The sequence below is a fragment of the Globicephala melas genome, chromosome 1 (assembly GCF_963455315.2).
Source record: "Globicephala melas chromosome 1, mGloMel1.2, whole genome shotgun sequence".
NCBI lineage: Eukaryota > Metazoa > Chordata > Mammalia > Artiodactyla > Delphinidae > Globicephala > Globicephala melas.
Genome location: NC_083314.1, coordinates 170,520,631 through 170,532,670, shown reverse-complemented (window position 1 = coordinate 170,532,670; position 12,040 = coordinate 170,520,631). Strand labels below are relative to the sequence as shown.

Sequence of the window (12,040 nt, the reverse complement as noted above, 5' to 3'; positions counted from 1 at the left end):
GGGAGGGGGGAGGGCGAGGGAGCTGGGCCAGGCGCCAGGGCCAGGGCCAGGGTCGTGGTGGTCAGAGTAGGGGAACGAGTGCATGCTGAGCTGGTGCGTGGGCCAGATCAGCATTTTGACAGGTGAAAAGACAGGCTCAGAGGAGGAAAGTTACACGCCCGAGGTGACAGAGCTCGTAACAGCCCATCAGCTGCAGGCTTTCCCCGAGCATCAGCGTGACTTGCAGGCATCATGGTGCCCTTTGCTAGCAGGACTATCTTATAATCGTCCCAGAGACCCTCTAGTGAGTTGGCAATATCTACATCCCCATTTTACAGGTGAGGAAAATGAGGGTCAGAGCAGTAAAGTGATTTGCCCAAGGTTACCCAGCAGAGCAAGACTTGAACCTGGTCAGCTTGGGGACAAACTCTGTGCCCTTCCCCAGTATCATCCTGCCCTGCACCCCCCCGCCTCCAGAACAGCGGTTCCCACAGTGTAGTCCAGGACCAGCAGCAGCTGCAGCCCCTGGGAGCTATCAGAAATGCTGATTCTCAGGCCCCACCCCAGACCTTCGGAAGCAGAAACCCTGGCGCTGGGGGCCCAGAAATTTTGGTTTGATCATACCTTCAGGGTGATTCTGAGGCACATTCAAGCTTGGGAACCCCCTGCCCCCATCTCCAGCCCGTTGGGGTCTTCTCCTATACTCAGCACCCTCCAGGGGGGCAGTGCTAAGACAGATGGTTCAAGGCTGAGTTGATTACCTTCCTCAACCTGGCACCCCCTTGGCACTTGTGTGTCTCAAGTGCTCTTAGGTCTGATACCATGTTGAGACCACCCAGGTAGGAATCCTGCCCGGCTCCATCCCATTTGCTGTGTGTCCTTGAGTAAGTTCCTTGAGTTCTCTGGGCCTCGGTTTTCTCATCTGACAACTCACGATAATACTGGGTTATCCCTGGAAGGGATGTGGGTTACTGGCTGGAATGTGCAGCTCTCCGTATATTCAGCTTTGTCACTCTTACAGTAATGGGCAGGACAGGCGTTTCTGGACTCACACTACAGGTGAGAAAGCTAAGGCTCAGAGAAGTCTAGTGACTCTGCCCAGGTTACACAGTCCCAGGAAGTGCTGGCACCAGGTTGGAAAGCAGGATATTGAAGGGGAGACTTGTAGAGGGGAGGGTGGGGCAGAGGAGGATGCGGCCTGCGCCCCAGCTCTGGGCTGGCTCACAGCCGAGGAGGCTGCCGCCGGGCCCCGGGAAGGCCACCAGACCTCTGGCCCTGAGGACAGGGCCCCCCAGCCTGCTTTCCCCCCACAGGTCCCCGCTACGACACCCGGACCATCGTCTGGATCTGCCTGACACTCATCACTGGCCTGGTCGTGCTGCTTCTCCTGGTCATCTGCAAGAAGAGGTGGGTGGTCCTGGCCCCCGGCCACCCCAACCCCCTCCCCTGGAGCACTGTGTCTCCTGCCTGTCCCCAGCCCTGCTGAGCAAGTGATCCCCTGTGCCTGGGCTCACTGACAGATATACCTGTTCTTCCTTCCTCCTTCTTGGGACGCTTTTCTCTTGCCTTCCATGTCCGGCTCACCCCCCACTTTCCATCCACCTGTCTGGCCTGTCTTCCATCTCCTCCAGCCCCTTCTCTGCACAACTTCCTGAAAGCAGAAGGGCCCCAGGCTGGTCTGGGACCCTTTTCTCTTTCCTACTTACCCAGCTCCAGCTCTCATGAGTAACCTTATCAGGGCCCACGGCTTTGAATTCTGCCTTCACGCTGACATTCCCCAGGTGTGCCCCCAGCACAGGCCTTCCTCCTGAGGCCCAGCTGCCCAGCCCCATCTCCACTCGGATGTGTGTCAGACACACAGCACCCCCAAACCAGCCCACCGACTAAGTAGGTGTCAGAAGTGGGACAGGACCCAGGTCTGTTAAAACTAAAGACCACGCCCTTAGTTACTCTCCCCCTCCCACTCTGTTCCAGAGGAAGGTGGTGCGGGCTTAGGGTCCCACTCAGCAAGGATTGGAAAGAGCATCCGTAGATGGAGAAACTGAGGTCCAGGGAAGGGAAGGCGCTTGCCAAGCTCACACGGCGGAGCTGGCCTCAGAAGCCTCATCTCCCAGCCCCTCTACCAGGGGTGCTTTCGTGTAAAATTGAGCTAATAATGCCATAGACTTTGCTGTGAGGGCCAAGTGGACTGGATTTTGTAAATTATATGGTGTTTATAAATGTCACAGTTCAGCTGGGTTGAGAGCCTGAGGTTGGGACTGCCCCCCTGCAGGGGCAGGGACTGGGGTGGCAGAAGCTGACCTGAAAGGGGAAGGGGGGTAGAAGGGAGGAGTTTGGACGTGTTCCTGAACGGGGTCAGGGCTGAAACCAGGGACAGTCCACCCTCCACAGGCACTGCGGCTACAGCAAGGCCTTCCAGCACTCGGACGAGGAGAAGATGCACTATCAGAACGGGCAGGGTGAGTGCAGGGCCCAGGGATCTGAATGCAAAAGCAGAGGTCACAGTAGGACCCAGTGCTGGTTTGGGGGTGGTGCAGGTGGGAAGGGGAAAGGCGCCCACAGAAAAGACTAGAGCCCCAGAGAGAGACGGCAGGCTGTCACAGAGACCTGAGACCCCAAGGTGCAGTGCTGTGCAACTTGCCTGGGTTTGAAGAGGATGCTACGGACCCTCTCTCTCCCCAGGCAAATGCACAGATATTGGCATTCACGCACAATTTCACATACACCTTTGGGGGGTCCTATACTCTTGGACAAGAACCCCTGCTACAAAGAACTTTTTCAGGACCCTGCAGAAACCTCAGAAAACAGGGCAAATATGGGGATGCCTACCTCAATGCCCCACTTCTTTGCCCACGGCAGAATCAATCATGGTACTGATTCCCATGGAGCCTGAATGCGGTCTCAGAATCCTTCTTAACACAGTCTTCTAGAGACCCGCTTTCCATCAGTCTGAGTTGGCACTGTGATGTGACCTTTTTTGGTCACATTCCTACCCTAGGACAATTGAGAAAGGTCTTAAGGACCCTAAAATTAACCCCAGAAAAATGACAGACAGGCTCACAACTCACGAGAAATCCCAAAGTCCCCTAGAGAGCTCAGAGCTACTCCACAGAGACCCTGCTTACACTTGGCAAGCACTGATTGGGCACCTGTTTGCCACCACATCCTGGGATTCCCGGAGACACTTCTCACTCCACCACCAGTCCCGTCCCAGGCCCAGGGAATGCTGGGAGAGAATGTCCTCATGGAGCCCACCGATGGCCCTTATCTCCTGGCCCCTCAGCGCCTCCACCCGTCTTCCTGCCCCTGCACCACCCTCCGGGGAAGATCCCAGAGCCCCAGTTCTATGCAGAACCCCACACCTACGAGGAGCCGGGCCGGGCGGGCCGCGGTTTCACCCGCGAGATCGAGGCCTCTAGAATCCACATTGAGAAGATCATTGGCTCCGGTGAGCTTCAGGGATTGTGAGTGTGGGGACATCACAGGGGGTGCCCAGGGGAGGGACACCCAGTGCAGAGGGACGGGGGAACCAAGATGCCCGGCATGGCCAGACACTCGGGTGTGTGGGGCTGGGAGAGTGCAGAGTCTGGGGTGAGGGGAGGAAGGTCCCACCGCCCACCCCCTGCCTGCCCCACCTGGGTTCACAGGAGAGTCCGGGGAAGTCTGCTACGGGCATCTGCAGGTGCCGGGGCAGCGGGACATGCCCGTGGCCATCAAGGCCCTCAAAGCCGGCTACACGGAGAGGCAGCGGCGGGACTTTCTGAGCGAGGCATCCATCATGGGCCAGTTTGACCACCCCAATATCATCCGCCTTGAAGGTGTCGTCACCCGTGGTAGGTGCCAGGCGACAGCAGCCTCACCCTGCAGGGCCCCTTCTGCTGCATCCCCAGACCACCCTGCCCCGCCCCATCCCCCTGACTCAGGTCCCCAGATGACTTGGCATGGAAGGGGGCCCAGAGCCTGGAACCCCAATGGAAACCCTACGTTCCCTGGGGCCCTGGGTGCTGGCCCAGCTCCTGGCAGCTCATAGCGGGGGCGGGGGGGCATGTTCCTGATCCCCCCACCAAGAGCCACCTCCTCCCCGGCGCCGTCCCCAGGCCAGCTGGCAATGATCGTGACCGAGTACATGGAGAACGGCTCTCTGGACACCTTCCTGAGGGTGCGTGCCCCGCCACTCCTTTCACCTGGGCCGGGGGAGGGAAGTTCAGTCTGGGTGGTGGGAGATAATGTGAGACCTCCAGATACCCACTCCTCCCCAGAGCTTGGACCCAACAGACCTGGGGAGGGTGAGCCAGGTGTGGGGAGGGGTCTTAAAGGTCAGCCCATCAAACTGCCTTTCAGCCCCCCATCACGTGGAAGTCCCTCTGGGCACGGGTCCTGCTGCCCTGTCCTGCAGACAGGCTAAGAGGGGTGCCTCTGTGGGGACCCAGGGCCCCAGTCAGCTGGGAGGCATGGCGGGTAGTGGTGGAAATCCCTAGATGCCCAGCCCTCGCCGTGCCGTTCATCTGCTGGGTGCTCTTAGGCACAGGGCGAAACCTCTCTGGGCCTCCATTTCTCCTTCTGCAAAGTGGATGACCAGTCACTGCCACCCTACCTACCTCTCAGGGTTGCTGTGAGTGTAAATGAGACGTGAGAACAAACCTTAAACAGCAATATGCTTCCTAAGCAGTGAGGCACTTTGTAAACTGCAAAGAGCCTTCCTGAAGCCCAAGCCACGTCCCCCTGCAGACTCACGATGGGCAGTTCACCATCATGCAGCTGGTGGGCATGCTCAGAGGAGTGGGCGCCGGCATGCGCTACCTCTCGGACCTGGGCTATGTCCACCGCGACCTGGCTGCCCGCAACGTCCTGGTCGATGGCAACCTGGTCTGCAAGGTGTCTGACTTCGGGCTCTCGCGGGTGCTGGAGGATGACCCCGACGCCGCCTACACCACCACGGTGCGTAGCCCGCACCCCCTTTCCAGCAGGCCCTGGGATGGAGCCCCCCACGTGTCGTTAGGGAAGTTGGACGTTTCAGGGTTGCCTTCAACCTGGGGCGAGTCCTACCTCTTCTCTGCACCTCAGTTTGCACCAAAGCTTTCCCACCTCTGTTCCGTCACTAACTGGCTTGCGGAGATACCAGGGCCGGTCCCCCCATCACTCACTCACTAGGATTTTTGGGGAGAGTTGGCATCTCTCTGAATCGCCTCCACTCCACGTCTGTCTCTAACGTTTGACTAAAACCCAGCATCTTCAAAATGTGTTCTGGGGGGATTTGGGCTTCTCTAGCAGTGCTTTAGGGGCTGCCTTAAGGGTGGAGGGCCTCCACCCCTGCCTCTGTCAGGACCTTCCCTTAGGATCTCGCCCACTGAGACCCCAAATAAGGTTTCACTTAGAGAAAGGATTTTGTGACCAAAAAAAACCCCTCCAGGGGAGCTAGAAAATTACTAGACCACGTTCTCCGAGCTTCGTCACTTGTTCAGGCATCAACCTGTTGACTGATACTTACTGAGCATCTACTGGGTGCCAGGCCCTCCACCCACTGTCTTTTGTTCAGTCTCCACACCAGCTCCATGTGCAGGTCTCCCCCATCAGAACAGGTGCTCTTGGAAGGTGGAGGCCATGTCTCTCCAGCCAGCCTTCGAGTTTCCCAGCCCAGATCCCTGCCTTCAGCTCCCTGACGAGCTGGGGAGAAGCTCTCAACACTCGTGTGTCCGTCGCAGGGAGGGAAGATCCCGATCCGCTGGACAGCCCCCGAGGCCATCGCCTTCCGGACCTTCTCCTCGGCCAGCGATGTGTGGAGTTTTGGGGTGGTCATGTGGGAGGTGCTTGCCTACGGGGAGCGGCCCTACTGGAACATGACCAACCGGGATGTGAGTGCCGGAGCCTGGCTGGGCAGAGGCGGCCGGGGCCTCGGAGGGAAGGGCCGCTCCAGCCCATTGCCGTGTTCCCCCCACAGGTCATCAGCTCCGTGGAGGAGGGGTACCGCCTGCCCGCGCCCATGGGCTGCCCCCGCGCCCTGCACCAGCTCATGCTTGACTGCTGGCACAAGGACCGGGCCCAGCGGCCTCGCTTCTCCCAGATCGTCAGCGTCCTGGACACGCTGATCCGCAGCCCTGAGAGTCTCAGGGCCACGGCCACTGTCAACAGGTGCCTGGCGCCCACCCCAGCTCTGCCCACCCCAGCTCCGCCCGCCCCAGCTGCCCTCCCTGCTTGCCCTAGACAAGGCCCAGACTTAGTCCAGGCCTTGGGATGGCTCTGCCCTGACCCCTGGACCAGACCCAGCCTGGGCCTCTGAGCCCTGTTCAGAGCTCTACTTCCAAGCCTGCGGTCTAACCCTTCAGACCCTCCTTGCCACTGCCAAGCCTAGATGGAGGCTGAGTGGCTGGCGCCAGTGTCTCCTGGCAGACCACTTACCAAGGGCCCCTGTGCCTCAGGTGCCCGCCCCCCGCCTTTGCCCGGAGCTGCTTTGACCTCCGCGGGGGCGGGGGTGGCGGCGGGGGCCTCACCGTGGGGGACTGGCTGGACTCCATCCGCATGGGCCGCTACCGGGACCACTTCGCTGCTGGGGGTTACTCCTCTCTGGGCATGGTGCTACGTATGAATGCTCAGTAAGTGGTGGGCCCCTGGGGACGGGAGCAGGGGGAGAGGCCAGAGGTGGAGCCGCTGAGGATGGCAGCTCCAGGGATGGGTGTGTCCCCGTCTCCACAGCTCCCAGACTCCCAGGTCAGCACCGCCTTCCTTTACAGGGATGTGCATGCCCTGGGCATCACCCTCATGGGCCACCAGAAGAAGATCCTGGGCAGCATCGAGACCATGAGGGCCCAGCTGACCAGCACGCAGGGGCCCCACCGGCACCTCTGACCAAACCGAGCCAGGCCCGGGTCATGCCAGCCGTCAGAGGACTCGCAGGGTTGGCCGCCCCAGGCCTCTGTCCCTCCTCCTTGGCTGCCTTCCCCTCAGGTGCCAGGGAGGCCGAGGACTCCACCACAAGACCTGGAGTTATCTGGGGTCAGGCCACCTGGGAAGGGACCTTTGGTGCCCAGGAGGGAGGGGACAGCTGCCCCCAGGGCAGAGGGCCTTCTCTTTCCCAGAGGCTGGGGCCTCAATGCCACTGAGCCCAACGGCGATGTCGCTCACCTGCCTCTGTGTGTGCGCGTGTGCGTGAGGGTGCCTGTGTGCACGCACTCACATGCTGTAGGGGTGTGTTCTCACGAGGTCACAGGAGCCCTTGTGAACACGTGTGATCATGTGTGTGTGTGTCCACCCATGAGGTCCCCCGTGGGACCAGTTATGGTGAGTGTGCTTATTCGTTAATGCTGGCGGCACGTGTGTGTGACTGTGGATGGCATGTCATGAATGAGGATGCGTGTCACAGCGTGAGGATGCGTGAGCAGGGAACTCGGTGTGACACTGCCCATCAGCTGTGGGCCCAGGTCCCAGCACGCACAGGGACTGGGGAGAAGCTCACGCCCTCCCCCAAGCCTGGAGGCTGGGGCCAGGGGCTACTTCCAAACCACACCAGCACCAGGCCCACCCTTGTCTCCGCCCAGGTGAGCCCACCCCCTGCTCTATCTCAGGTCTGAGCCCTCCCTCTAGCTGGTGGGGGGCCACCTGCATCCTCCACCTGGCTCCCACCACTGCTTCAACAGGAAAACAGGGTTCCCGGCCAGCCCCTCTGGCCACCTTCTGTGTAGGCATCAACACAGGGTACGTGAGATGCCCTCAGCTGAACTTGGCTACCTGACCAGGGGCCAGGGCCCACCAACTTCCTCCTAGTCTCTGATGCCCCTGCACAGCCTAGGGCTCCTCACTTGCAAGTCCCTCTGCCAACCTCACTGCTCAGTCCTGGCCTGCCCCCCAGACCCACACCTAGGAACAAGGACCATAACATCCTGGTTTTTCAGCCCCAAGTCCACCCCTCCTGCACCTTCCGGACAGACCAAGGGAGTGTGCCTTGTCCAAGGTCACATGGCAGCGAAGTTTCAGAGCTGAGCCTCCTCCCGGGGCTTTTTCCCCACATCCTTCCGCACAGAGGAGGAAGTCGCCCCCCACTCAGAGTTGACCCTCCCTCTAACGGCCCACCAGGGTATGTAAATATCTTTTTCTACCATGTCAGAATATTTTTTCCTCGCGCCTGACAATGCAAAAATGGTCTTCAAAGCACATAAGAAGCACCCAGGGTGAGAAAGCCCCATCCCAGGGGAAGCTGGCGGGGGCCCAAGGGACCCCACTGGGCAGGATGCCGGGTTACCCCTGCCGGCCCCGAAGGAGGGGCAAGCTCAGCCCCGCCCCCTGCCCAGCCCTCCCAGTAGCCAGCACAGCTGTTCCACGGAGACACCAGCACTGAGCCCCCTCTCCCTCCTGCAATAATTCGGGGAGTCTCAGCCCCGCCCAGGTGCCGCGGTCAGCTCTCTACACCTCTATATATTATATTACTATATAGCCGAGCTGTTCTTCCTTCCTATGGAAGTCGGAAACATGGTCAGGACACGATCCGGGGAGGACCCTGTCTTCCTCCCACCCCCACCCCACTCTCACCCAGTTCCTGGGCTCTGTATCCTCACAGCCAGGGGGAACAGAGTGGGCCTGGCACTTGGGAAAGTGTGGTCCCTGCCCCCAGTGTGAGGTGCCCCTCACAGTCCCAGGGATCCGCCTCTCTGTGGTCTCCATCCTGAATCTTGTACTTACCCACATTGAGAATAAATTCTGCCTCATCTTTGCCTGTGTCCCCCATTTTTTCCCATTCCTACAACCGTGACCTCTCCTGGTAAGGAAGGACCAACCTTATGCTGTGCACCTACTGTATGCATCCCACACATACTTTTTCCCCTCTCTGGTCTTCTCATCTATCCTAGGAGGTAGGATTCATGTGCCCATTTTGTGTAAGAGGAGGCTGAGTCTTGTAACTTGCCTAAAGTCAGTTTGGGGGGGTCTGAATTGGAACCCAGGTTTTGTCCAACTCCAAAGCTCATGCTCTGCTAGGAAGCACCCCCATGGGACCCCAGTTCTTTCTTCTGTGAGCTACAGATGGTGCTTAACACTGGAGCTCAATCCCTTGTAGCTGGGCATCGCCCTTGCCTCGCGGTCTCTTGGGGAAGAAGGACAGCCCTGGAGGAGGAATGCATGAGAAAAGAGCGTCTCATGGGACAGCTTCCCTGGGAACAAGGGGTCCATTGAGAGACCTGGGTCCTATGGGGCAAGGAAGGGAAGACAGGATGCAAGCAGCTTCCGTAGTTACATCAAGAGGCAGAGGACCCAACTCTGCTCCCAGAGAAAGGGGACAGCAGCAGGAGAGAGGGTGGTGGCAGCAGAGCCCAACTGTGTCCATTTGGGTCAATGGCTCAGACATTTGGGGAAGATACCCCTGGGGTCTTGCTGATGAACAAGTAAATGATCTCCAGTAGCCCCTCCAGCTGAGGGAAGTGTCTTCGTTCCTGCCTCTCCCTCAATTTGGGAAAGGGGGACCATGGAAAAAACACATTTAATGTGTTTCCTACAATCTCACTAATAATCATGCTCAGGCCAATGTCCCACGTGGCAGAACCATCATGTAAGCTAGATCTGCCTGAGCTCAAGCCAGATGTGTTTCCCCCTGGAACTCTAAACTCCGATCTAGGCGCCACCCCTCGGAACCAGCTGTCTCCTATGAGGAAGAACCTGTTATTACATAACTTCTCTTCCCTAAGGACCAACCATCTCGGTAGGACCTACAGAGCACCTACTATGTAGTGTGTGCCACTGGGGATACAAAGCGGAACTCTAGGCGGAGGTACAGAGCGCACAAAAATGGTTCCCTCAATTGGATCCAGGGGGCTAAGTGTCCAGAAAATGGTGCATGCAGAGGGGTTAAAGGAGGTTAGAGGAGGCGTGTGGGGGACATTGAGCCTGGAGGGCAAGGACTTCCTGGAGGAGAGAGAATTCAGCTGGGCACTGGAGGATGAGAAGGGTTTGGAGATTCATTTCCTAGGCAGCGCCCTGTGCAAGGATGGAATGCAGAGGAGATAAAGAATAACAGCCACAGGAGAAACAAATCATGCTGGTGGATGGGAAGCCTCCCTGCTATAAAGTTTACTAGTAGCTTCCAATTTAATCTATACATTTTATTCCCAGTAACACTTGCAATGAGGTTTTCTCTGCAACTCGACAAGGTCATCCCCAAATGTAGATGGAATAATAAAGAACCGAGAATAGCTAAGACAGATTTGAAGAAGAAATAAGAGGAAGAGGAAGGGAACTGCGCCCTGCCAGATCTCAATAATTACTCTAAAGCTTTAATAATTAAAATCATTTGACTTAGTCCCAGGAATAGAGAAACAGATAAAAAGAACAGAATAATGTCTAGGAACAGATCCAAATATATATGAGTGTTTGAAACATGGCAAGGGATAGTCAGTGAGTGATGTTAGGACAATTAAATACCCCCATGGAAAAAGATAAAAGTAGATTCCTGCTCACACCACTCACAAAGTAAGTTCCAGGTTGATCAAAGTCCTAAATGTGAAAAAGCAAACTATAAAGCTTTTACAAGAAAACAGGAAAATAACTTTACGATCTTAGAGTAGAAAATAAGACACAACAAGCACAAATGATAGAGGGAAATGATGATAAATCTTCTTTCATTAAAATCAAAAACTTCTACATGACAAAAAATAAATTTGTTAAAGCCATGGCTGGGAGAAGATATTGGTAAACTGTGCAACCAACCAAGAGAGAATAAGTTTCCAAAATTTAAAAAAAAAATTTTTTTTCCAACTTCAAAGAATCAATTTACCAAAACATTCCAAAGCAATAGGAAAATGGACAAAAGCTATGAACAGACAAATAACAGAGGAAGAAATTTGAATGGCCAATAAAGATATTAAAAAGATTCTCAACATCACTAGTAAGCATGGAAATGAAAATTAAAACAAAAATTAGATAGCATATTACACCAATCTGATTGGCAAAATTAATCTATAACACTAGTATTGATGAATGTGGTGGGGGGGGGAATAGCAATATTTATAAACTGCTGGTGGGAATGTAAATTGGTACAACTACTTTGGAGAGAAATTTGGAAAGAGTAAATTTTAAGATGAGACCCAGCAGCTCTGCCTTAGTGTGTGCCTGTCCTAGGTTAGGTCCCCTAAGCAGTGCCTGAGATTCTTGTGCAGGTGATTTATTGAAGGAGGGCTCTCATGTGAAGAGAGAGAGGCAGGCAGATAAGGTAGGAGGAAATGTTAAGTAATGGTGGGTTCTCAGTTGGAGATTAGCTTCAATCTGATCCTGTGGGGAGGTCTGGAGGATTAATAACATTGCAGAGCGAATCTGCCTTAAGGCAAGGGGGCCAGACTTTTGCACCCCCCATATCCATCAGTCATTGGCTATGGGCTGCCCAATGCAGGGGGGCAATTTATAACTTCCTGGATGAGGACATTCCCAAGAAGCTGTGAGCAGCTGTGAGCCCTTAGCAGCCAACACTCACAGCAGCTGGAGGATGAGTGCACCTGCAGTTCAAAGAACCTGGGTGGAGAACCCAGAGTGTTTTCTATGCATCCTAGAGAAACTCATATGAAAAAGGATACATGGACAAGGATATTCATTGCACCTTAGTATGTGATAGAAAAATGAGGAGCAGCCTAACTGCCTCTCAGCAGGAGAACAGGAAAATAAGCTGCTTTATAAATATAGTGAAATCATCTATCACAGTTAAAATGAACAAATTAGATCAACATGTCCCAGTATAGGTAAATCTCAAGAACATAAACATGGAGTGAAAAAATAAATGATGAAGGAATGTGTACGGTACTATACCATTTATATAAACTTTTAAAATTTATGTAACAGTAGAATTACAGGTTTTGCATGCATAACTAGATGAAGACAGTACACGTCTGGAACAGATAAACACAAGCTTCAGCTCAGTTACATCTGGGGAATAACGGCAAGGAGGCGGGGGTATTGAACTGTATTGATAGGTTTCAGTTATTTTCTTTTTTAAAAAGAGAGGGCTCTGAAACAAATATGGTAAAATGTTAAAAACCCATTTAATCTTGGTGGACACATACCCGTCTGTCACATTATTTTCTGATTTTTTCTG

General features: G+C 55.2%; 1 protein-coding gene across 2 annotated transcripts in view; it reads left to right on the top strand.

Annotated features, from left to right (window-relative positions):
• The window catches only part of EPHA8 (EPH receptor A8), a 36,544-nt gene extending 27,879 nt beyond the window's left edge, over positions 1 to 8,665 (top strand). For both annotated transcript variants that reach the window (XM_060309845.1, XM_060309843.1), the window contains exons 8-17: positions 1,293 to 1,386; positions 2,371 to 2,438; positions 3,263 to 3,427; positions 3,627 to 3,812; positions 4,077 to 4,138; positions 4,708 to 4,917; positions 5,682 to 5,831; positions 5,918 to 6,108; positions 6,396 to 6,569; positions 6,708 to 8,665. In XM_060309845.1, coding sequence (XP_060165828.1) covers positions 1,293 to 1,386; positions 2,371 to 2,438; positions 3,263 to 3,427; positions 3,627 to 3,812; positions 4,077 to 4,138; positions 4,708 to 4,917; positions 5,682 to 5,831; positions 5,918 to 6,108; positions 6,396 to 6,569; positions 6,708 to 6,822 — 1,415 coding nt within the window. In that variant the 3' untranslated portion in view covers positions 6,823 to 8,665. The remainder of the gene's footprint in view (positions 1 to 1,292; positions 1,387 to 2,370; positions 2,439 to 3,262; positions 3,428 to 3,626; positions 3,813 to 4,076; positions 4,139 to 4,707; positions 4,918 to 5,681; positions 5,832 to 5,917; positions 6,109 to 6,395; positions 6,570 to 6,707) is intronic.
• Positions 8,666 to 12,040: the final 3,375 nt, after the last annotated feature.